This window comes from Podarcis liolepis (genome assembly GCF_965112155.1).
Source record: "Podarcis liolepis genome assembly, chromosome: 15".
Classification (NCBI taxonomy): Eukaryota; Metazoa; Chordata; class Lepidosauria; order Squamata; family Lacertidae; genus Podarcis; species Podarcis liolepis.
The window spans coordinates 43,090,392-43,116,384 of NC_139566.1; the positions used below are offsets into that span (position 1 = coordinate 43,090,392).

At 44.2% G+C, this 25,993-nt stretch overlaps 2 protein-coding genes and 1 long non-coding RNA gene across 14 annotated transcripts in view; 1 reads left to right on the forward strand and 2 right to left on the reverse strand.

The window, feature by feature from the left end:
• On the reverse strand, positions 1–21,940 carry CCDC62 (coiled-coil domain containing 62). Of its 12 annotated transcripts, none has more exons than XR_014519472.1 (15): positions 21,025–21,937; positions 20,159–20,335; positions 19,119–19,311; positions 17,853–18,019; positions 16,411–16,512; positions 13,180–13,351; positions 12,051–12,152; positions 11,475–11,563; positions 10,114–10,214; positions 8,338–9,042; positions 4,915–5,092; positions 4,135–4,263; positions 3,807–3,899; positions 3,379–3,435; positions 1–1,305 (listed from the first exon to the last, which is right to left on the reverse strand). XR_014519472.1 is itself a non-coding variant. In XM_083476575.1 (14 exons), exons 4-13 carry the CDS (start codon positions 17,994–17,996, stop codon positions 3,813–3,815), a joined length of 1,809 nt encoding a protein of 602 aa, XP_083332701.1. In that variant the 5' UTR covers positions 17,997–18,019; positions 19,008–19,311; positions 20,159–20,335; positions 21,563–21,936; the 3' UTR covers positions 1–1,305; positions 3,807–3,812. The 12 variants fall into 12 exon arrangements, 9 of the variants coding, with proteins under 9 accessions (XP_083332701.1, XP_083332698.1, XP_083332694.1 ...); XR_014519473.1 differs by having other exon boundaries at positions 3,379–3,444; XR_014519471.1 differs by lacking the exon at positions 3,379–3,435 and having other exon boundaries at positions 4,135–4,299; positions 21,563–21,940.
• LOC310694006 overlaps positions 18,516–25,993 on the forward strand; it is an 8,232-nt gene continuing 754 nt past the window's right edge. Inside the window, exon 1 of the long non-coding RNA XR_014519474.1 lies at positions 18,516–18,828. This is a non-coding gene — a long non-coding RNA (uncharacterized lncRNA). The remainder of the gene's footprint in view (positions 18,829–25,993) is intronic.
• DENR (density regulated re-initiation and release factor) overlaps positions 25,301–25,993 on the reverse strand; it is a 9,759-nt gene continuing 9,066 nt past the window's right edge. The window contains exon 8 of the mRNA XM_083476577.1: positions 25,301–25,613. Coding sequence (XP_083332703.1) covers positions 25,569–25,613 — 45 coding nt within the window. The 3' untranslated portion in view covers positions 25,301–25,568. The remainder of the gene's footprint in view (positions 25,614–25,993) is intronic.

Consider the following 25,993-nt stretch of genomic DNA (forward strand, 5'->3'; position numbering starts at 1 on the left):
TGTTTAAAGAAGATTGGAAAACATTTATTGAATATATGGAAAATAATTGTGTGCAGCTGAAAACGCTGGCAGCATTAAGATAAATTCAACAGTGCAAATAATTTTTGATGGATGTAGTAATGGAAAACCAATTGGTATAGTTTTTGTAAAATATGCAGGGATATAAGATACGGTATGTAAAATGACCCATGGAAAGAGAAGGGAAGTCACTGATATCTTATGTAAAATGTTTATCTGAAATTGTAATACAGAAAATATAATAAAAATCATATTCAAAGAAGAAGAAGCAAAAAGGCATAATCCAGCAAGGGGTTCCCTTGAGCAAAACCCATTGAAGTCTACAGGTCATGTCGGTTTCAGTGCAGCTTTGTGTAGGGTTACCATATTTCAAAAAGCCTTTTTTTTTTTAGGAAACCCCCATAATTGCTGTTGAACTTTTTACAAAAACACTAATTTTTCAATTGAGTTGCCTAAGATCCAAGACAAAGTGCTGCTTTTCGGAAATTCCCCCCAGATGTCAATGCTGCCATTGAAATCCCAGTAATGTCCAGGAAAAGCCCTAGCTTTGTGTCAGAGAACTTCCTCCTGGATTGTGGCTAAAATATTTCCTCCACATTGTGGATAATGACTTATACATATAAAATGTATTCCAAAAAGTGTATAGAGCGTTCCTTTGTTACTATACAAATGTTACACTCACACCAAACACTTAAAGCACAACGGAGGATCTGTAGTTTCACATTCCCTGAGCTATAATTCCCAGCACCCTCAACATACTATAGTTCCTGGGATTCTTTGAGAGAAACTATGTGCGTTAAAGGTCCTTTAAATGTATGATGTGGATGTGACCTTAGTTAGAAATACTTCATATAAGGGATGAAAGATTCTGGCATTAAAAACACTGACTATAAATGAACTCTTTAGTCATACGCTAAATGCAAAATATCTGTACAAAAACAAGGAAAAGCCACAAACACATATTTATTTCTTTTCTTAAAATCACCGATTAATGACCAGTTACATATTTAAATAACCTTCCAAAAATATACTAGCAGTTAATCTGAGCATATGAAGTCGTTTTTATTCATTCAGCATAATTCTAGTTTTTTAAATAAAAATTAGGGAATGAATCCCAGCGTCTTGTCGCGGGTCTTTGGCACTTGAGAGCTTTTCAGAGACTGAAATGAACTGAGCTGTAGAAGAACGCTGAGTGACTGCCCACTGAGTTTAACACACCATGATTATCTTTGTCTTGGAAAGGAAGGGTGCATTTCTCTGCTCTTGTGGACAAAACATGGGAGACACCTGCTTTGAGAAGAGAAGGAAAGTTTTGAAGAAGCAAAACAGGCTGAAACTCCGCACCGCAACTCAGTTCCAGGCTTTGCAGTTTTATGACAGCATATGGAAAAACACAGCCAGATAGAACCTCAGTGACGCCTGGAGGGTTTTTTTGTTTGTTTTAAAGGTGTATTTACTTCATGGGATGAACTGTCTGCCACAAAGCTGCCTTTGTGTCACTGCCGGAAACTTTCATTTCCAGTGCTCCGCAAACAGCTGGCAGTTCAGGAGTTTCCATGTTGACAAAGATATTTTTCCTTCACGGCTGACATCAGGTTCATCAGCATTTACAAGCCGTGAGGCATGCCAGAGATGCCAAGGGCTCCAGTAACATATTTCTAATTTCTTTCACATTTGTCTAAACTCCTTTCCAACACAAGCCTAGGCTGTGGCAGATCGTCTTATTTGTTTATTTTATTTGCACATTTATAAAATGGTTCACAACCAAAAGCTGCTTAAACAGTGTACGATAAGAATAAATAAAATAAAGAGACAAAGGATTACCGACTCAATAAGCTAAAAGCAATAAAACCATTGGCAGACCTACTTGCAGCGACCGCTCTTCAGGGAGCAAGGCCTAACCTAAGAACAGTGAACAAACCGGACAAGACAACGTTTGGGGTTTTTTAAAAAACTGGTCACAACTTTATTGATTCCAGATGTACAGTGGTGCCCCGCAAGACGAATGCCTCACAAGACAAAAAACTCGCTAGACGAAAGGGTTTTTCGGTTTTTGCGTTGCTTCGCTAGACGAATTTCCCTATGGGCTTGCTTCGCAAGACGAAAACGTCTTGCGCTTTTTTCTTAAAGCCGCTTGAAGAGGCGCAGTTGCGATGGACCGTGCTTCGCAAGACGAAAAACATCGCAAGACGAAAAGACTCGCGGAACGAATTCTTTTCGTCTTGCGAGGCACCACTGTAGATAGGATTTGGCTTAGGCATTGGGTATATAGCACTCCCAGCCTCCTGGTGGAGAGCTGAGGAATGACAGGGTTGAGCCTAGGATTACGGTAGTTACAGGTAGGTCTGCCGTAGTCGAAACAAAATTTAAAAAATCCTTCCAGTAGCACCTTAGAGACCAACTAAGTTTGTTATTGGTATGAGCTTTCTGAAGAAGGGTGCGTGCACACGAAAGCTCATACCAATAACAAACTTAGTTGGTCTCTAAGGTGTTACTGGAAGGAATTTTTTTATTTTGTTTCGAGCCTAGGATTAGTGAGTCAACTGCAAGACTCTATGGGTGGCACTCCCAAGCCGCTGAAGGCAGCTCTAAGGCCCATCAGCTGCACACCTCAGCTTTTGGACAGAGACTTCCAACTAGACCCCTCTAACAGGGTACCCAGTGAACACACCTCTTTTGAGGTTGAAGTGACGCACCACTTCACCCGCTGCCTGATGTTAGACGAAAGGATTCCACCCAATGCCTTATCTGGTCTTCAGCTGACTACAGTCCTGAGGTCAGGTGCGGCTGACATTTATTGGCTGGGGGCAGACCAGAGCAAAGCCACACTGGTTTGCTCTTAAGCTCAGCCCACGTGTCCTGGCCAGATTTTAGTCAGTAAGCGATTCCAGAGGGCTGCAGCTGCATCACTAAAAGTCTGTTTTCTAGTGCATACTAAGTGGACCCTGGGGGCATGCAGTACTCTTGGCAGTGCTCCAGTGGAGAAGTGCAGTTAGGTAATATGGCTAAAATTACTTAAATCTTGGGCACAAGTGCTGTATGCACACTGGAACCTGATTCCCAGCCTCTGCAGAAAGGAAATCCTGCCACTGTCGTGGCATTTAAGTGCCCACAGATCACACTAACAAAATTCAGAGGGTTTGGCAGCCCAGGAGCAACAGGCTTGCCATAATACTGCCGTTGTGGTTTTGGGGAACCTAAGGGCAAACTTCAACAACATACACTGAAAGCACATCCAATGCACCTAACTTTCCCCAAAGCATCCTGGGGTTGTTAATGATGCAGAAAAATGTGGCTCTGTGCAGAGGAAACTACAGTTCAGGAACTAACTCTAGTGCTTTAAATGTGTGCTAGATGTACCTTAAATGTATGTTGTGGCAACCAACAGGCATTACTCTCTGCATATCACATCTTCACCTGCAAATACTCAAAAAACAAATAACTAATTTTTATAATGAAATATTTTTAGAATGTGTTATTATTTGAGTGTTTATTTGATTGTTGTTAGCCGCCCTGAGCCCGGCTTTGGCTGGGGAGGGCGGGATATAAATAAAAATTATTATTATTATTATTATTATTATTGTTATGAGTAGGGAACATATGTATAAAACACAAAAGGGAATTTAGAGATAACTTTAGCACAACAGTTTTTCACACGAAATGTGCTGCTTTGCAATTGCACTTGGAACTTTATACCAGCAGGTGTTCATATAATTTTTTTACTGTGCTCTTCAGCTCTGTGTTGTGCAAAGTCAACAAATATGGAGAGGAAAGGCAGAACGACTGACCTGAGGTCATAAAGAAAAAAGGGAGAGCTTCATCTCGCTTTCCTCCGCACTTGGCAATCGCCCTTTGCAAAGGGATTCACTATACTCTCCTGCCTGTCAAAGGATATTAACATCTGTATTACATCCTTAAGAAAATAACCATGAAAAACAAATGTGTGGTTGCAGGGCATAAGCTAGGTTAAAAACTACTCATAAATACATTTGTTTTGCAGTATGCAATTAGTATAGTTTATATAGATAGATGATAGATAGATAGATAGATGATAGATACTTCTGTTCTAAGTCAATTCTCTTTGTCACCAAAACTGTTTGGAAAGCCAGAAATTACCATATGAAGGCTGTTGTTGGGACTGCATCCAGGGCTGGGACCAAGCAGGTTGCTGAGCTCCAGGTCTGCTACCATCTGGCGGGACTCTGCCAGCAGCCGCTGCAGCTTGCTGGTGGGTGAGCAAGAATCCTAGGAAGAACCAGAACAAAATGCGTTAAGGAAGACCTGGAACCAGAGACACAAGGTGGGTTTGAACACAGAGATCATTGGGAAGGAAAGCACAGAGACAGCCTAACTTTGGAATATTTCTACATGCCTTCAGGGCTGCCAGCAGGTACTCTGGAAGCAGGCAGCAATGGGAAGCAGAATTAGCAGGATCAAGAACCTCAGCAGCCTTGGACCTTGTTTTTCTTTGGCAATCACTTGTAGCCGAGTAAGATTGTCTTATTCTACCTTTGTTCCTGATACAGAACTTCACTCACCTCTTCTTCCCTGGTTGAGGAGGTGCCGTTTTGTGGTTCGTCTCAGGTGCCAAGATGACTTGGGCCGGCCCTGGGCCAAGCCTAGCAATGAAACCTAAGGTTCCGAGTTCCAGATTCAGGGCAAGATGGGGACTGTAACCCAAAAATTATTATTTGCATTGCAGATGGTGTAGCTACTTAGTCGTCACATGCCCACATCCTTGTGCCCCAGACCCAGCAAAATGCCCAAGGATGGAGCTCTGCCAAAGGTTAGCGAGGAGCCGGAGGGGGAAACGGGCAGCTGTGAGACTTCTGCACAAGTGATGGCTGTAGATCAAGGGTGCTACAACAGCCAGGGGTGACCCAACCAGACACTCACTTTGTGGATGGTCGGATGGCAGCATCCGTTGGCTGCCTGGATGTCTGTTAAGCTCATGAACTCCGAAGGCAGCTCTTCTTCAAACAACTTTCCGTCTCCCTTGCTCCCGCTTGTCTTTTGGGTGGATGTCAGACAGGGAGCACCCAAGTCCGAAAAATGCAGGTCCACATCATGGTCACTGTGAATATTGAAAATAATACTTTTAGAAAGTCATCTTCAGCACACATTGTAAGGAAAGGGTATAAATATGAGGGTTAGGTACAGCACCTTACTTTTTAAAACATAAAGGGGATGAGAAAGCAACAGACGTGCAGGTTGATAAGGCAATTCTGGACTGGTGGAATCTAATTTTAAACTCCCTTTAAAGAAAAATAAGTTTCTATTTCTTATGACTGCAGAAACTTGGTTTGCAGCGGAGGAACCAGGGCCCTGTATTTATTTTATTTCATTTACCAAATGTGCATACTGCTTAATTGTAACAGAACCTCTAAGTGGCTTATAAGAAGTATTTGAATTATCCACAAAAATAATTAAAAATATTTCAAAGACAATTAAAATCAGCAGTAAAAAAAGAGAAAGAAATGGAAACACATCGACATGTCTGTAAATGCTTGCCTAAACAAAAATGCATTAAGCAGCTACTGAAAAGGGTATTTCAATGGCTCCTGCCTGAGGTCAGAAGGCAGGAAGCTCCAAAGTGTAGGTGCTGGCATACGAAAAGAACAATTTATGACAAATGCAGAACAAGTCGTGTGTGGCACCTGTACTATTATTATTAAATTAAATTTCTATACCACCCTTCATCTGAGAATCCCAGGAAAGTTTACAATACAAAAACACAAAAATACACAACATAGTAACAAACTAAAACAACCCCACACCCCGGAGTTTAAAAGGCCATAGACTGTGTAGTTAGCCAAAGGACTGGGAGCAAAGAAAGGTAACAGTGCCTTTGTCTTGCCAGGATTCAAGCTCAGCTTATTTTCCTTCATCCCTCCCAGCACTGTGTCCTGGTTCCGCACAGCCTCTTCCGATTCAGATGTTATGCAGAAACAGAGCTGAGTGTCGTCAGCATACTGATAGCACCTTGTCCCCAAATTCCCAGTGGCTGCTCCTGGCAGCTTCATATAGTCTAATTTGTCAATACCTAAATGATATTGAGAACGAGAACTTGGCCACAATAAGGAAATTTTGTCCATGGTATGACTATTTTCTACCTTCCCATTTCGACTCTCTGGCACCCTATCTGCATAACCTAGCAATTCTAAAAGGTAGACACGCTTTTACTCTCGCAAGATTAAATGTATTGCCCTCAGTTGTACTTGAGGGACGATTCCAACAGATTCCACACGAAAAATGCTTATGTCCCTGTGGAGATGGCAGTACCGAATCGGTGGCGCATGCCCTTCTGGCTTGCACTCTTTATAAAGACTTGAGGAATGAGATTATCACCCTTCTTGTATTGTCCATTCCGGGTTGCCTAACCACTGCCACAGTGTCCTTTCTCTTGGCAGATCAAGATGAGCAAAGCCTGCAAGGTTTTTAGCTGGGGCAATCAGAATAAGATCCACTATTTGACTATTGATTCAAAACCCTAAAATGTATTTTACATAATTGACTTTTTATTTGTATTTCTATTATTTTTATATCGTATTGTTGTTTTATTGCTATGGCCAACGCCTGACGCAAATAAAGATTCATTCATTCATTTAGCTTCATATAGACATTGAATAGCACTGAGGATAAAACAGTGCCCTGTGGCACCCCATTGCATAACCCCGAGGGGGCCAAAAAGGGACAAGATGCCTGCTTCTCTCTCTCTCTCTCTCTCTCTCTCTCTCACACACACACACACACACACACACACTTGGTGAGTGAGCTGAACCATGAAGAACAGCAGTAGTTGCAGGATATGGGTGCTATTCAACCAAGTTTTACTCAGAGCAGATCCACTGAAATAAAGGAACCTAACTCAGACATGCTTATTTAATTCATAACATTTACATACCACTTGACTGTAATAAAACCTTGAAGCAGTTTACGAAAAGAACAAAATTCTCAGTAAAAAAAGTTCATTATTTCAATGGGTCTACTCTGAGTAACACTTAGTGGACTACCACCTTGTTTCCAATAATGGCCAGTGTGGTCCCTGCCCCCAAGATGTTGCTTGACTGCAACTTCCAGTCCCTGACCTTTGTCCACGCTGGTGGAGCTGCTGGGGCCTGGGGCCACAGCATTCAGTGGGACGCAGGTCTGCAACTGTGCAAGACTCAGCCAGGTGTCCAAACCAGCTCTGCTGCTGGGTCATGTGATGAAAGGAGATTACAAGCAATGTGAAGTCTCAGCTCTTTTTATGGGCTTTGGAAGAAAGTGAAGAGATTTATTTACAGCTGGTGTACTAAGCTAGAGGGGACTGGGTATGAATTTCAAGGCGAGTTAGATGGGGCTGCTCCAGATCCACATTCCATTTTAAGTCATGCGCCCTTGAAAGCAGCTGTGTGGCTGACCGATGCTGCTCTGACCAGCCCTTGCGCAGCTTGATTCTCTCCCCCACCCCCGCAAAAAAGTGGCCAACAGAAGCTCACGCATATCAAAAGTGCAAAGTGAACTGTGTGAAGGTTAAAATTGCAGGCCATGTTTGCAACGGGTTTGTTATAAGAGTGCTCAAATCACAGGGTGGTGATTTTGCCCCTTTAGTTTCTGGTCAAGGGGGGCAGGAGTTGACTAAAATGGGGGGGGGGTCCCCAGAATGAGGCCTGTGGATTTCATCCAGGAATCTCTCCCCCCCCCGCCCAGTCCCCCAGTAATTAGAGTAATAATTATGACAGAGAAGACCAGAGGAGCTGAGGACTTGAGCTGCAGCTGCTGCCTGAAGTGAAGCACAGGCGTTTCAGATGCAGACCAAGATTGGCTGGACCAGAAGCTTTGTGCTGCCCGTCAGTTTAATCTGATTAAAACAGCCTTTGTCCATGTCTAGCAGCAGACTAGCCAGGTCTACTAGACCTGCCTGCCTGTTTGTGTCCTTTCCTTTCCTTTTTTGTTCTAAGACATAGGTAGGCAAACTAAGGCCCGGGGACCGGATCTGACCCAATCGCCTTCTAAATCCGGCCTGCAGCATGTTTTTACATGAGTAGAATGTGCCCTTTTATTTAAAATGCATCTCTGGGTTATTTGTGGGGCATAGGAATTCGTTCATTTCCCCCCCCCCCCAAAAAAAATAGTCCGGCCCCCCACCAAGGTCTGAGGGACAGTGGACTGGCCCCCCGCTGAAAAAGTTTGCAGACCCCTCCTCTAAACAGTCTGATGAAGACAAGCTAGCTAGTTTATTAAAAGATTGTTCATAGGTTTTTCATTTGGAGTAGGGACAGTCATAGCTAACAAGAGAATGGACTAATTTTGTAGGCAATTAGCAAAATACTGAACCTTTTCGACTTGCCGCTTCTAATCGCAACCTGAGGACCGCTGGGAAAAGCTCCGTGCCATGAACCTGTCTCTCCCTTCACAGGCTTGAAAATCTGCATCCACCGCTGGTCACTTACAGGCTGGTACAGGGTGACTTTGTTTATGGAGCTGCGGGAGCAGTACCCCGACTCAAGCCCTTTAAATGGACTAGGAGACTTGCCAGGACTCAGCCCATGTGTGCCCATCTCCTTATCTTTACAATCCTCACTGGATTTGTCGGACAGCTTCAACCCAGGACTCTGGCAGTTTGTGGGCTCGGTGTGGCAATTTAGGTCAAGCCAATGCTCGTGAATTGGTAAAGATGCCGCAAAGCTTTGCTCCGGCACCCGGGCCATTTCCCTGCCTTCTGCCTTCCACATGCTGTCTGTCTGGGAGGCAGGTCTGCTGTCTGTCTCCCCAGAACTCAAGGAACCGCTCTGATCCAGCTCTTCCCTATGCATAGTTCTTGGCCCATAAAACAGCCCTTCCTGAAACTGATCCAAGCTTGCTGGCTGTCTCTCCTCGGGGCCCTTTTGCTGCCTATTCTCGGCTCTGTGTGCTTCACAGATATTTTTTGAACTACAGCTGGGAGAATGCACAAACCGGGTGTGTATCTTCTGATGGGTTTCGCTACATACTGTGTCTTTGTTGCCGCTACTTCCAGGATCTGACAAAACTATCTCTGTGCTATAAAGGGCACAATAAGGAACTCACGTTATCAAGACTGCATTTAACAACTTAAGCCTATACATTATCTGATCTCCACCCATCAATCTCTACACACTTCATCCACCCAAGGGTGTGTCATTCCTGTTTCAGACATCCAGAATCTTCCAGCCCTTGAGGATTTGCCCCACTTGGCTTCTACTGTTGCTTCACAATAAGTTTCAAGGGAACTGGGAGTTGTGAGTACTGCTAAATACATAATCAAATAACTGCTGGTTTTTGGATCTGTAAAGGGACATCCTCTATCTGTTTCTCTGCCCTGGCATGCCTATTTAGCCTGCAAGAGTTTCCTCTTCAGATTGGCATAAACTCTACAGGACGTAACAGAAACATCTGCCCCCATCTCTTTTGTTTAAGCTGAGCCCAAGGGAAAATCCTTGTAATGTCATCAGTTAGCACTAATTAAAGTTGGTATTTTACTGTCCTGAACTACATGCTGTGAGACAGCTTAGCAACCTGGTGGCTCTCAATGCAGGCAATGCCAAGTGGCTCTAATTTAGGAGAACAGAGTCTTTCTAACACGGCACAGCTGGGGCACCCCCATTCAGTCTTTTGGCTGTGCAGCTTCCATTGCTGGTCTTTTCAAGGCTGCTCCAAGTTGTGTGTCGAACCAAGAGCAGGAGCATAGTCAGCTGCTAAGTGACCACACTCCAAGAATGGAGCAGAAGGCAGCATTGCAACAAATACTGTTTCTCCCAACGCCTATGGCTGTGCTATGATTGGTATGGTGCATTTCTAGGGGTTTCCTCTTAACAAGTGTTGATGTATTAGTGTTTAAATATGCTCTATGCAGGGCTGGAATAATAATAATAATAACAATAACAATAATAATAATAATTTATTTATACCCCACCCATCTGGCTGGGTTTCCCCAGCCCTCTGGACGGCTTCCAACAAAGCATTAAAATACAGTAGTCACTGTACAGAACCAGGGTTAGGATTTTGAAATGTTTTCCTAACTCTGCCTCTGTGCAACATGTAAGTCCCCTTTGCAAGCAACCTTCTCTCCAGAAAGCCATTTGCCACTTTTACCTGGCCTCGTGTGCCTGTGTCTTATGTTTCTGCTTCGTTTCCTGGGAACTCTCCAAGTTGAAATGCAGAAACTGCAGATCTCGTTGCTGCTTCACATAGATCTGAAGGCAGAAAACAAAACAACAAACAAGCCTCAGAAGAGCAAGCAGCTCACTTTGAGACATTATTTTTGCCCTGTTTTTCTCTTCACGGACACACAAGCAGGAAATTTAAAATAAAAAGAATAATAATGAGGGCATTAGAGTTCGTAGAAATTTTAAATGGTTTGTTTTTAAGATTTCAGAGAACTATCGGAAATACCTCCCACTCCAATTTTTTCCATATTCAGTACATGCTCCTATAACAATAGTAAAGATTTGTGTTAAAAAAAATAAGAGAAAAATATTTTTTGTTTTGTTTTCATAGAGAATACAAGACTAAAAGAAAAGAAAACAAAATTCCTCTGTACATGTAAAAAGTAGTGCTCCAATTTTAGTTATTTAAGTATCCCACTCTGTTTCAAGGATCTCCAGAATGGTTCTGGCCATTCTTAGCCTCCATTTAAGATCAGGTCAGGCTGAAGGATGGTGACTGGACTACGGTTTCCCAATAAGATTCATGGCTGTGCCTTGGCCTGGACTATCTAGCTACTTTATTGTTCTCTCAGGGCAGCATACAGATAATTAACACCATGTACGAATAAACCATAAAAAGGTAAAGGTACCCCTGCCTGTACGGGCCAGTCGTGACCGACTCTAGGCTTGTGCGCTCATCTCGTTTAAGAGGCCGGGAGCCGGCGCCGTCCGAAGACACTTCCGGGTCACGTGGTCAGCGTGATGAAGCTGCACTGGTGAGCCAGCACCAGTGCTGCACACGGAAACACCGTTTACCTTCCCGCTATAAAGTGGTACCTATTTATCTACTTGCACTTGGGGGTGCTTTCGAACTGCTAGGTGGGCAGGAGCTGGGACCGAACGACAGGAGCTCATCCCGCCGCAGGGATTCGAAGCGCCGACCTTACGATCAGCAAGTCCTAGGCACTGAGGTTTTACCCACAGCGCCACCTGTGTCCCTGGTGAATAAACCATACCAAGCTGTTATTTAACCACAAGCATTTGGAGATATCTTCCAGTGCATATGAATTTAAAATATTTTACTATATTTCACTTGAGATGCTTTAGAGACGTTCATCCTTTCTATTTAGTTCACATATTCCAAGACTGAGCCCCAGTATCAAAAACAGGTTCTTCAAACAAGTTATTGCAACAGCCAATCCTGTTCACCTTTGATTTTTGTTATGTTCCTCATTGCGACATAAAAGGACAAAAACAAGTGCAATCCCCTCCCCCACCCCCACCCCCATCCAGAAACTGGAGTCAAACCTGTCGCAAATTGCTCAGTTCTGTGTCAGTTCGCAGTTGTTTAGATTTAGCAGACTGAAGCAGCTGGTCTTTTCTGTTTGCTCTCTCAGCTGTTAGGAGAGAGGGGTTGAACGGTTGGTGATTTTCCACAACAAAGAATTGCACAGAGAAGCAATAAATAAGCAATAATCATAAAGAAAATGAACGCTAATTTAGCTAACTTTTTTTTTTTTATACACAGGGATTTCTTTAGAATCAGGTCCTAAGGGGAGTGATTTCCCCTCTTGGGAAGCAGGGATGGGGATTCTGTGGCTCTCCAGATGTTGTTGGACTACAACTCCCATCATTCCTGACCACTGGTCATGCAGGTTGAAGGGTGTTGGAGTTCACCTACATCTGATCAAAGGTTGGAGGGAATGGTTCCACTCCATATGGGAACTAGTCCTGATTTCTGGCCGGGTATTTTTGATCAACAGCTGATACCTAAAAAAAGAATACAGGCAAAAGATCCCACACCATATTTGCTAAATCAGAGGCAGATGGACTGTAGGCTCCCTTCAAAAGCTAAGGTCCAAAAATTAGTTTTCGTCTACTCACCACTAAGCATCAATTCATTGTTCAAATAACTGTTTTCTTGCTTGAGGCGTATGATTTCCTCCCTCTGCTCATTGTTTTCTTTTGTTTTCTCGCTGAGGTCACCTATAAAACAAAGAGAGAGAGTGTTGCTGAGATGAAATATCTTTTAAAGACAGTTCACATCTATTTAAATTATCATAAGCATGCGGTGATAAACCAAATGTCCGGCAAGAACTTTTTGTTGCAATACAACACTAAAATTCATATCACTGCAACAAGGATTAAAACTATACACTGAATATATAGTTTATCATTAGCAGTTTATTGTACATTATTACCAACAAAATTGTACATTAACTATAACTGGCTCATTCGTTGCAGGGTATGTGAAGGACAGCAGGCTGCCATAATAGCTTGCACACACATTAAGGTTTTCTGCTCTGGGTACCCCACCGTCAGAAGTGAGGGGGTCGTGACCAGACACTGGGCCTTTTCTGTGGTCAAACACTCATTGGGAACATCTGTCAAGAACCCATGATATTATCATTCAGGACACCAAATAATAATAATAATAATAATAATAATAATAATGCCTGAACTTTGGGTGGCACTCAGATTTCCAGCTAATCTGCTGTCTTATTTTGCTCCTGCATCTATTGTTTCTTTTGTTGCGATGGATTGTATTTATACAATTAGCTATTTGTAAAAGGTTTGTTGAAAGCTGCCCTGGGGCCAACATTGGTGGAAAGGTGGGGTACAAAGGTTTTAAATAAAATAAATGTATGTTAACTTGAAGTCTGATTATAGAAAATAGCATATACTTTTTTTGGAGGGGGGTCTTTTGCTTCTGATGCATTCCAACAAGAAGGAATGGGGGGAAGTTATGAAATGCTTCCCTTTCCTTTTAAAAAAATTGCTCTTTAAATTCTAAGTTCCCGTATATTCAATATCTGAAAAAAGGCACCTACACACTGAGTTTAGGGGAAAACTGCAAATGTACTTAAATATGAAGGCAGGTGATTAATGAACTGAAAATTCTCTGATTGATGGATAGCTTGATTCATTTGGCTGGAGCAAATGCAAACAGGAACACTGTCCTTTTCCAACTCAGTTTTTAGATTATGAATATCAAATTCTAAGCATTGTTTACCTTTTAATTTGCTTGTTTCCAACATAAGTTCCTTCAGCCTGAGTTTAAAATCCTGCTTTTCCCTATTGACGCTTGATTCCTCCATCTTTGCTGCACGCAGAGCGTTTTCTAATTTTTTAAATTTACATGTAAATTCAGTAATATGATTCGTTGCTTCAAGTATGTCATTATCCTAACCAAAACAAAAACAAAAACAATTTGGTCCATTGTTTTGCCTTGTTTGCTGCCATCTGTGCCTCTTTCATTTTATATGTTGAATGCTGAAAGTTATTAGTCTCATTTCAAAAACTAGCTCAGAGCTTGGCAGTGTTCATCTGATTGAATGAACTCTATCACATTTTATTTATTTAACAGATTTGTATCCTGCTTCTTGACCACAGGCCCCAAAATTGGCTCACAACCTTCACAAAATAGAACTGTTCCATAAAAAAAAAAATTCTTCTAAAATTAAAACCATGAAAGAAATAGATCTATGAATGAAGATATATGGGGAGGAATGGGGAGACCAGAAGAGAACAGGTTGGAGGGGGAAACCATTTAAAATACAGGACTTGAAAACAAAACAAAGAATTTAAAAACTCCCAAAGGAGAATATTTACAGCACAAATTGCTGTCTTTTCCCCAAGCTCAGTGGAAGAACACTGCTTTGCATGCCGAAGGTCCCAGGTTGGAACCCCAGCATTTGCAGGTAAGGCCAGGAGAGACTTCCGTCTGAAATCGCCGAAGGCAGCAGACCTGTGAGCAGAACCAAGCCTTTCACCAAATCCCTACCAAGAAACTTAAAACCTCGTATTGGGAGTGAGGATTTCATGTCCCACTGAACACCTCCCTCTCTTCCAGGGTTTTCTTACCTCCCTTTTCTCCATGTAGAGCCCCGTAATTGAAAGTAACCTCCTACTAACAGAGGTGGGAAACCAGCTTAAAAATCACTTTGGATAGAGCACTGCAGACAGTGGGTGGCGATGGGAAAGGTTCTACTCCCTGCTACTGATGCTACATTTTAAATACCGGTCGTCTTCCCCTGCTCTATAAGGAAATCAGCAGCATCTGGTTTGGGCCCTGCCCCTGTCTTATTTAAGTGTACCCAGAAACAGGGGTGCTCCTAACATTTAGAGTGGCTGGGGAAACCCAGCCAGATGGACAGGGTACAAATAATAATAATAATAATAATAATAATAATTTATTATTTGTACCCCGCCCATCTGGCTGGGTTTCCCCAGCCACTCTGGGCGGCTTCCACAGAAACCAAAAAACACTAAAATATCATACATTAAAAGCTTCCCTGAATAGGGCCGCCTTAAGATGTTTTCTGAATGTCAGGTAGTTGTCCATCACCTTGACATCCGATGGGAGGGCATTCCACAGGGCGGGCGCCACCACCGAAAAGGCCCTCTGCCTGGTTCCCTGTAGCTTCGCTTCTCGCAATGAGGGAACCGCCAGAAGGCCCTCGGCGCTGGACCTCAGTGTCCGGGCAGAACGATGGGGGTGGAGACGCTCCTTCAGGTATACTGGGCCGAAGCCGTTTAGGGCTTTAAAGGTCAACACCAACACTTTGAATTGTGCTCGGAAACGTACTGGGAGCCAATGTAGGTCTTTCAAGACCGGTGTTATGTGGTCTCGGCGGCCGCCCCCAGTCACCAGTCTAGCTGCCGCATTCTGGATTAGCTGTAGTTTCCGAGTCACCTTCAAAGGTAGCCCCACGTAGAGCGCATTGCAGTAGTCCAAGCGGGAGATAACTAGAGCATGCACCACTCTGGCCAGACAGTCAGCGGGCAGGTAGGGTCTCAGCCTGCGTACCAGGTGGAGTTGGTAAACAGCTGCCCTGGATACAGAATTGACCTGTGCCTCCATGGACAGCTGTGAGTCCAAAATGACTCCCAGGCTACGCACCTGGTCCTTCAGGGGCACAGTTACCCCATTCAGGACCAGGGAGTCCTCCACACCAGCCCGCCCCCTGTCCCCCAAAAACAGTACTTCTGTCTTGTCAGGATTCAACTTCAATCCATTAGCCGCCATCCATCCTCCAACCGCCTCCAGGCACTCACACAGGACCTTCACCGCCTTCACTGGTTCTGATTTGAAAGAGAGGTAGAGCTGGGTATCATCTGCATATTGATGGACACCCAGTCCAAACCCCCTGATGATCTCTCCCAGCGGCTTCATATAGATGTTAAAAAGCAGGGGGGAGAGGACGGAACCCTGAGGCACCCCACAAGTGAGGGCCCAAGGGTCTGAACACTCATCCCCCACCACCACTTTCTGAACACGGCCCAGGAGAAAGGAGCGAAACCACTGTATAACAGTGCCCCCAGCTCCCAACCCCTCTAGACGGTCCAGAAGGATGTTATGGTCGATTGTATCAAAGGCCGCTGAGAGATCCAGCAGAACTAGGAAACAACTCTCACCTTTGTCCCTAGCTCGCCGGAGATCATCAACCAGTGCGACCAAGGCAGTTTCAGTCCCATGATGAGGCCTGAACCCTGATTGGAAGGGATCCAAATGGTCCGCATCCTCCAGGCGTGCCTGGAGTTGTTCAGCAACCACACGCTCAATCACCTTGCCCAAGAATGGAAGATTTGAGACTGGGCGATAGTTGGCCATACTGGCCGGGTCTAAAGATGGTTTTTTAAGAAGCGGTTTAATGACCGCCTCTTTCAGCGGATCTGGGAATGTTCCCTCACAGAGGGAAGCATTCACCACCCCGCAGAGCCCATCGCCCAGCCCTTCCCGGCTAGCTTTTATAAGCCAGGATGGGCAAGGATCAAGGAGACAGGTGGTTGGTTTCACTCGTCCAAGCAGCCTGTCCACATCCTCGGGGGTAACGGATTGAAATTGATTCCATGCAACTTGACCAGACAGGGCTCCAGCACTCTCCCGCCCCAGCCCTGCTCCCACGGTGGTGTCTAGCTCCTTCCGAATATGAGTGATTTTATCTGCAAAAAACTTTGCAAAATCGTTGCAGGAGATCTTGGGGTCTTTACAAGGCCCCGATGGTAAAGGTGGTTCCGTTAAATTGCGGACCACCTGAAAGAGTCTCCTGCTACTATTTTCTGCAGATGCAATAGAGGCGGTGAAGAAAGTCTTCTTCGCCGTCGCTATCGCCATTTGGTAGGCTCGACGTTGAGCTCTAACCTGTGTCCGGTCAGATATAACAAATAACAAATTATTATTATTATTATTATTATTATTATTATTATTATTATTATTATTATTAAGGTAAAATTACCGTACCTTTAATTTTAACATAGTAAGGAGTTCCTGCTCTCTGGCTTGCAGCTGTCCTACTTTATTGGACAGCTCCATCACTGAGCAACTGAGGGCTTGATTTTTCTCCTAGGAAACAGAGAAGAAAGGAAAAAGTGTTGACAGTGAAATCTAAACGCTGTGCCCTGTGTGGCCTTCCCAGCCCTATTGCACCACAAGCAGAAAGCTACCCTAGCAGCCCAGATCCTTGATCACTTAGGGATGACTTAAGGAGAGCCACCTTACTGCAAATTCAACACACTGGTGTGAGCGCAGCATCTTAGCTCACAACATCTGATGGAGAAAAACAAATACATTTCCTTCTTTTGAGTTTGTGGTTAATGCATGTGTTACTTTAGACCACACAAGGGCACTGTTTGTCTAGTGATCTAGCCACCCCGTTTGTAGCTTCTTTGTCAAAGATAACTCCACTCCTAAAAGTTGAGCCATTTTGTTATTCTCTCCCAACCTGTCTAGACAACGCCTGTTGTTTCTCTCTCTTATCATTATTCATCCTGCAAAGAGTTTCTGCATAAATAAAGCCTTGGAACTCCAGAAACTGTAAGTGATTATTACAATCTAATGCACCCATGCTGCAGCGCCTGCTAACAACAACCCCAAACTGTTCAATGTGAACTAGCTCTTAATTCTCCCCCTCACTTCCCATTCTTCCTATCCACCTACTGTAACCTGCACCTGCTGTTCCTATTTCACCGGAACCGTATTAGCACACTAACCTAGAAGTGGAATATCCATGGCCAGATCTCCCAAAGTATTGTCCTTTAGCTAAAAGCAGCTGCAGGGCCCCTGGGTTTGGAATTCTACTCCCCTCCTCCCTAAAGCTGGCATGAGCCACAAAGGAGAAAACACAGGAAACCTACAATATAAGAAATTTCATAGGGGAATCTGTGTGGAGGCAAATGTTTTATTTCATAAACTATCCTGTCTATGGTCCAGTCCAATCACACACATGTCCCTTGCATCGGTCTTCAGCCAAATAAAGAAACTGAGATGTGTCAGTCATAGAAAATGTCAGGCCTAGTCAGGGCTAGCAGCGGGAACTTCTGAGCACCTTCCAAGGCCTAAGTTCATGTATGGGGTGCACTGCTGATCTCTGGAGCCTCCTGGTCCTCCTCCTCCTCCTCCTATCTGTTGATCTACCTTCTTCAATCCTTCTTCAAACATCTTGAGCAAGAAGAACAGCAACCACTATAGACTTTATCCTCTCCTATGGGAGGTGGGGTGGTGCAATGATAGTGAGGGAGAGGAAGTGGGTGCTCTTGGGGAAGGGAGGCATGTTGAGAGCATCTTGCTGAAGGGACCACCCACAAAACACCTGGGAGCAGCACTAGGTCAAGTTTGTCCCTTACTCAGAGTTACATTCAAATCTACCCAAAGCATTCGGAATCTAGCCACGAACTAAAGCTTACCTCGAGGGCCTGGCAGTGAAGTGATGTATCAGAGGCTTTCCGAGAGAGTTCCTGGAGCTTCTGCTGAGTATTCTCAAGTGTTATCTTGCGGTCATTTTGCTGGGATTCAAGGTGCTTTAGCCTTCTAGTCAGTGTGCTAATCATCTCATTTCTCTTGTGCAGCTCATCTGAGGGATAAATGACAGGTACTGTTTCTGGGAAAGCAACTGAGAGCAACGATGCACACACAAAACTTCCTTAAACTAAGCTGGCGTTTGAAATGTTAAAAAAAGGCAGAGAGAGAGAGGTACAGATAGGTACAGATATTTTAATTCTATAAAGGAATGTCTACCTAGGAGTCATCCTAAAATGTTTTATGTTCTCCTGGATCTTTTTACCTGCCATGTTTTCCCCCTTTTAAATTCCACAATTTGGGAGTTTGAATGGAATTCTTAGCACATCTTTGGGGTTATATTTGAAGGTTTTACATACAGATGTTGGGCATATAAAAATTAACCCAATACAAAAACATGAAGCTCTTTTTGAACAGCATCCATCTTATGTGATATCAGTCCTTTTAGAAAACTACTGGCATTTTGCTATTATTACAGCATCACTTACGAAAGGTTCTACATGTTTCCTGCCATTCACAACATTCTAGCATTTCCATGGTGCTTCTGTTCAGATAAAATCACCATTCTGTAGCCATCCAGCACCTGTGGGACCAGCCAAATAGATTCTCCAAGCCCCTGGACTGCAGCATCTTTAAAGTTCCAACAAACAGCTTAGGGCGTATATGAGAAGAGGTGCACATCATATGCTTTAATTGGGCTTATTACCTTTTATTTAATGTCTTTTGTCTCTAACCTAGAGCACAATCATAATGTAACCGCCAAGGGACTGAACATATCAAGCTGCCTTATAGAGAGTCAGTCAATTAATCCATCTTCTCTACTGCTTTCTACTTTGGACCGGCAGTGGCTATGCAGATGATCAGGTACAGGTAGACATTTTCCCTCTTCTGGGATATTATTTGATCCTTTCAACTGGAGATGCCAGTGACTGAACTTGGGGATTTCTACATGTGAAATGTGCTCTGCCACTGAGCCATGCCCATTGCCATGAAGCTGTGGACGGAGCTGTAAACCAGGAAATCACAGTTCAAAAAAAACTAACCAGTGCCCTCAAGCCGCTGTCAGGCTCAGTTCCTCCATCTGCAAAATGGGCACAATACTCTTACTGCTGCACTGGCTGAATACTTCAGCCTGTGGTCTGCATGGCACTCACTCTCCAATTTGCTGCACCGTTCTGCCAGCGTCAGTATTTTTTGACGATCATCATCCCAAGCCAGCAGCTGCCTCTGGTGCACTGCAACCATATCATTGAGCTCCTTATCACGATCTTTCAGCTCCACAATTAGCAGCTGAAGTTCTTTCCTCTGCTTCTGAATGGTACTGCTCTCCAGTTCAGAGGTTGTATTCTACAAGAGGAAGGGGGGAGAAAACAGTCCCGCCTACATCACATCACAAATTAGGTAGCTGTTACAGAAGTATGCAGTTCGAAATACGAAGCATTTATTAACAGCGCTGTGGCTTGTTTCTATTCCATTAAAAGCTTGCAACTGTTTCATTGAAAGCTCAGAGACATGTGCATAGCTAAACTATGGAATTCACTCTGACGAGTTGCCTATCAACTTGCATGTTTTTAAAGGGGGATTAAAGAAGTTCATGGAAAATACAGTCATACCTCGGGTTGAAGTCGCTTCAGGTTAAGCCTTTTCGGGTTGTGCTCCGCGGTGACCCAGAAGTAACGGAGCGTGTTACTTCTGGGTTTTGCCACTCGTGCATGCGCAGAAGCTCAAAATGATGTCATGTGCATGCACGGACGTGGTGAATCGCGACCCATGCACACGCAGTTGCAGGTTGCGTTCGCTTCAGGAAGCAAACGGGGCTCCAGAACGGATCCCGTTCGCATCCAGAGGTACCACTGTAATTCTATCAATAGTGACTAACCACAGCAGCTATGTTCTACCTCCACTGGAAGCTGCAGGAGGGGAGAGTTATGTTGCACTCCGGTCCTGCTTGTGGTCTTCTCACAAGCACCTGCTTGGCCACTGCAAGGACAGGATGCTGACCAGATGGGGGGCCAGTGGCCTCACACAGCATGCTGTTACGAACATACAAGCAGCACAGACCTTTCCTAAACTCTAATCTAGAAGTAACCTTGAAACAAAAAAGGAGAATACACATCTAGGTCCATCAGTCTTTGGTGCTTAGTGAAATGTGAGGTATTAAATACTGCTTTCAGATTTAACTTGGTTTTGTTACCTGCTGTGGAGTGGAGAGAGGCAATGATGATTCCATAAGGACTGTGCTGGCGTCAGGACTGTAACAGGTACAATTGTTGCAGAAGTGGTGTGGACAATTTCTAACTGTAGTTCAGCTCTCCCACAGCAATGAAGAACCCTTTTCTTGTGCACTGCAACTCAGCAATTCAGAGGGTAACTGCCATAACAGAGATTGAGTGGGGATACATCAAAAAGTGTTGTTGAAACAACTTATAGTCAGTTTATAGTAAGAGGCCACCTCACATTATGGAAAATTTTAATTACTCATGAGGAAGGAGACACTGAATTGTATTAAATGTTTGCTGAATTTGTTTGTTGTTGCCTTATTATATACTAATTTGTTTTTAATATAGTTATATCAATTTTAACATTTGCTCATTTTTAATGTTGTTTTTTTTTTTTTGGTTATAGGCCACATCCAAAATTCAGACATGAAACACCTACAGCATTCTAAAACACACAATTAAAAACATATAAAAGTAGATTACAGTGAAAGACATTCTGAATGCAGTGCTTGTGTATTACAACCAAATGCATGCACATAATACATATATTCCCACCTATACATGTAACTGTGTACCACCCCAAGTTTTTAACTGAAGGGGCATAGCAGAAATTTCCAAGTAAATTGATTATATACAGTTACATGTGAGATGAAAAGTGGGAGGTGGCTTAGAAAGATAAGACAGGCACACCACTCAAATACTCTGTAAAGAATGAAAGTATACTGTCTCTCTCACTCTCCTCTCTTCTTTCTTCCTTCCTTTCTTTCTTTTTGTCTTTCCTCCCCCCACTCCCCCACATTGCCTACACCAAAAAAAATGTTTCAAATGGGCAGTAACTGACCTGTATGGAAGATGCTACGATTTGAAAGCAGAGACACTGAATGTACTTTGGTGACTTATGGAAATCTTTTGATAAAGACATCTTTTAAAAAGGCAGGCAGGAGCAGAGGAAATGTTAAGTGCCCGCTTTTGTCTCCTGAGGATTTAAGGAAGGCCCCGGGCGAATTAAAGTATCTCCCCCCCCCCTGCAGCCGGCCCAAGAATCCTGGGCCCCGCGGTTTGCTGAGGGTGCTGGGAATGGCAGCCCCGTGAGGGGGATGAACTACAGATCCCAGGATCTGTAGGAGAGAATAATGTACACGACACAGTGCGCGGCCTTTGAACACCGGGGGGGCAGAGAGTTCACCCACAGAGCACCCAAGGGAGTCGGGGTCCCCCAGAAAGTGGGTGCGGAGGGGGGGGGAGTCAGGCCGGGTGGGGCTGCGGGAGACCGACCCTAACTTTGGAAAACTGAGGGGGCGGGCAGGGAGGGGGCGTCTCTCTCTCTCTCTCTCTCTCTGAGGGAAAGGGAAATGGCGGCGGGCGAAGTTGCCGCTTACCCGCCTCCGGCGTCCGCCGCGAGGGGCAAAGGGGGACGGAGCGGCCTGGGAGCGGCCCTTCTCCTCCTCCTCCCCGGGAAGCCTCCGCGCTCCGCCTCCAACGGCTGCTCTGCCCCCAGACCCGCGCCAGCCGCTCTCTAATCCGCCTTCCGGGGTGGCTTTGCTTCTGTTTTCTTACTCCGGTTTCTTTAATGCGGAGTGGCCGCCGCCGCACAGACGATTATTATGATCATTACGATTATCGTCCGTTAAATTTGTGTGCCGCCCTTTATCCAAAGATCCCAGGGCGGTCCGCAACATCAAGATACCAAAATAGAAGAAAAACCCCCTTCCACACATTCCTTCATGGGCCTGAGACCTGGTGGAAGAGAAACATGCACCAACGGGGAGCCACCACAGAAAAGGCCCTCTGGGTCCCTCATGGAGGAGGCACAGCAAGAAAAACCCCATTGTAGGGGTTCCCAAACTTGGGGCCACAGCTGTTGTTGCACTACAACTCCCATCATCCCTAGCTAGCAGGATCCATGGGCAGGGATGATGGGAATTGTAGTCCAACAGCAGCTGGAGACCCAAGTTTGGGAAATGATTGCAGGGTCTAGGTTGGCTCATATGGGGAGAGACAGTCCTGGAGACCCAGCTCTTCTTCTTTGCCACTGAGTGCCAGGGATGGTCATGCCCTGCTTGCTGACTTCCTGTAATGGGCAACTGGTCAGCCACTGTGGCAACAGGATGGGTGGATAGATGGGCGACTGGCCTGATCCAGCTGCAAAGCTCTTTGTATGTTTGTTTCCCAGTGTTTTATCCTGGACTAGAATCTCCTCTTCTGCCACAGCTGTGTTTTAGCACCAGAGCACATTGGATTGTACTCCTGTTTCATTAGTAAGAACAAAATAAAGTCCTGGTGGATGCAGCCAAGAGCCCATCTAGGCAAGCACACTGTTCTTGCAGTGGCCAACCACAGGCCCACGGGAAGCCCGCTTTGAATTCCTAATAATAATAATAATAATAATAATTTATTTATTCCCCAGCCAATCTGGGCGGCTTCCAACAAAATATTAAAATACAGTAATCCATCAAACATTAAAAGCTTCCCTCAACAGGGCTGTCTTCAATAACTAGTATTCAGAGCATGCTTATGAATACCAGTTGCTGTAAAACACAGCGGTGGAGCATCCTGTCACACTCAGGCCCTGCTTTCCATGGGCACCTAGTTGGGCACTGTGAGGAAAGGATGCTGGCATAGATGGGCTCTTGGCTGCATCTGCCAGGGCTCTTGTGTTCAGAGGTGTGCTGCCTCCACAAGCAGAGGTAGACCATAATCTGGAGTGACTATTGCAGACTAGAATTTTGCTTCCTCCTCCCCCAAATACGCTTTAGCTGTTTACACAGAATCAGGTTTTATTCCTAACAGCCAAGCCCTTGAATGTTAAAACATGCATTAACCCCACACTGATTTATTCCATATTTTTCTCCAAATTAATTCAAAATGACTGCTACAGGTCAGAATCCACACTTTGTACATAAGCACAAATACAAATTCACCCCAGATTCTACATCTTTTTAGACAAGTAGGAAACCTGTGGCCCATCAGATGATGCTGGAATCTAACTCCCATCAGACTTGGCTAACATGGCCAATGGTCAAGAATGATTGGAACTGTAGCCTAACATCCAGAGGACCACAGGTTTCCTATTCCTGTGTTAAAATCATCCCAGGTAGAGCACACCCCTTCCCACTACACACTTCTTTCCTAACAAACATAGAATCACAGAATCATAGAGTTGGAATAGACCACAGGGGCCATCGAGTTCAACCCCCTGCCAAGCAGAAACACCATCAGAGCACTCCTGACATATGGTTGTCAAGCCTCTGCTTAAAGACCTCCAAAGAAGGAGACTCCACCACACTCTTTGTGGTGCTTCGTTTTTCTCTTTCCCTCCCCAATTTCCCACATACATGTCTTAACCAAATTGATTTATCCCACTTTTGTCTAGAACTGCATTCTTTTAAACAGGTCATGGTAGCATAGCAGCTGTCTCCCCAAATAGCTCAAGTCACAGAGCAAATAGCTACATTTTTCACCAGACTGGTGGAAGGTGTGATAGTAGAACTGATCTGTGAATTGTGCTTGTCCAAGGCAATACACAGTTCAGGTATTATACAGCAGCTGGATCACACAACTTTCCCTGAATATATTTGGAATTTAATTTCCAAAAACTGTACTATTATGGGAATGAAATGAAACATAGAGATTAAAAACATCTATAAAATTTTTGTTTCCAAGGTCCTAATTAAAGATGGAGATAATCCTTTGTTTGACCAGCTTTTGGTCACAGTGTAGAAGGATGTGAACTTTCAGTTCATACACAACTCTTTATCAGACCAAATGTAAAGAGAATTAATTCTTCTCTGCAGGGTGGGTAAATATAGCATACTGAAATCGACTGCAGCTGTACGCTTTAAGCAGCTGTAAACATAATCATTAAGCACATCCATTTATTGTAGTAAACGACGACACCAGAAAGCACCCAAAAGTTCCATGCCAAGAAAAATCCAAAATGAAAGGCACCAAAAACATATAGTGTGGTACCTCGGTTTTCGGACGTCTCCATTGGTGAACATTTTGATTTCTGAACACCGAAAACATGGAAGTAAATGCTTCCGTTTTCGACAGTGCCTCGGAAGTTGAACAGGTTCCACTACGTGTATCTGTTGTTTCTCACAATTTTCTCTATTGAATTGGCAGACCGCCCTTTGCATCTCGGTTTTCAAACATTTCAGAAGTTGAATTGTCTTCCGGAACTGATTATGTTCGAAAACCAAGGTACTATTGTATATCAAGAACAGGGATGCAATAGTGCTTATTTGGCATAATTCATTTTCCTTCTACTAGCTGTGGACAGAAATGAAGGGGTAAGCATGGTATGAAAACCCCAATTCATTTACTGCTGGAAGCCCTCCTCAGGTCTGCAAACCTCTCAAAGTTACCTATTTTCAAAAGCCACGTGATGTCAATAGTTATGGAGAACTCCAAATCTTGCCCAATATCCCGTGGCAGGTTAGCTGGTCTAAAGGTATTACCCTACTGTGGCATGGATTTTTGATTCACCAGCCAATGTAGTAAGTCCTCACCACTACCCATTCCCTAAACCAACACAGATATGTCAAGATGATTTTTGAACCCATGTTCAAAAGTTCCTTTCCATAGACATGAATGCCAGAATTCTTCTGGCGACTGTGCAGATGCAAAACACCAAGCACCTTGAAGGCAAACTCTGCACCTACAAACCCCAGAAGGAACAACTGGGTTAGCCTCTTGCAGCAGACACAAAAAGAGAGTGCTTTGCAGCACCTCAAAGACAAAAACCAGATTTAAAGTCTACTTTAAATACCTAGTAGATTGAGCCTTGAGAGAATATATCAGTACAGTGGTACCTCGCAAGACGAATGCCTCGCAAGACGAAAAACACGCAAGACAAAGGGTTTTCCGTTTTTTGAGTCGTTCCGCAAGACGAATTTCCCTATGGGCTTGCTTCGCAAGACGAAATGTCTTGTGAGTTCTTTTCCTTTTTCTTAAAGCCGCTAAGAGCCGCTAAGCCGCTAATAGCCGTGCTTCGCAAGACGAAAAAACCGCAAGACGAAGAGACTCGTGGAACGGATTAATTTCGTCTTGCGAGGCACCACTGTATTTCTGAGGGACTGAAAATTGTGTTAGGAAAAAAGGAACCGCTTACTTGGTGAGGAACAATAACTTCTTTATTTAAGTCTCAACTTCATGCGGAGGCATGAGTGTCTCACTTCCCCCAGGTTTAAACTTTGGCAAAAATCACAAACAGAAAATAAGCAGCCAATACAGAACAGTGAAAATGCCAACAGTAATAAGGGTGCCCCTTTAACAGTTCTGCTGTCAGGCGAACACACGTAGAAGCCTTGCTTTGGCTACGTTGACTAGAACTTGGTGTTTGTTAGAAGGCAGTGTTGTTTTTCTTCTTTTAAAAAAACAGCATCACTTCTTTACTTCTCCTAGATCTTCAATGCTATCATCATCAACCTGCAAGATACGAAATTCTGTTATCAAAAACGCAAAAAGCAACTAAAATCAGTATAAAACCCAACAAGGGAGAAGTTGGTGCAAATGCTAAAGCACCCAATGGATTGTCGTTAAAAAGGTCAGCTGGTGCTTAAAAGACCACAGTGGAGGCAGCTGGCAAGCCTCTCTGGGGCCACACACAAAGAAGTTGCAGCACCTTTCCTTTGAGCCGGGGTGGGAAGCCTCTTCAGCCCAGCAGGTTGGAAACTGAGGTCCCTCACCACTGCTTTATGTCATCATGATGTCAGGAGACCCATTTCCCCATTGCAGCACAGCTTGGGTTCAAAGCAAGCCAAGCACCACTGACTGGCAGTGACTTCCAAGCCCTGCTTGGATCAGCT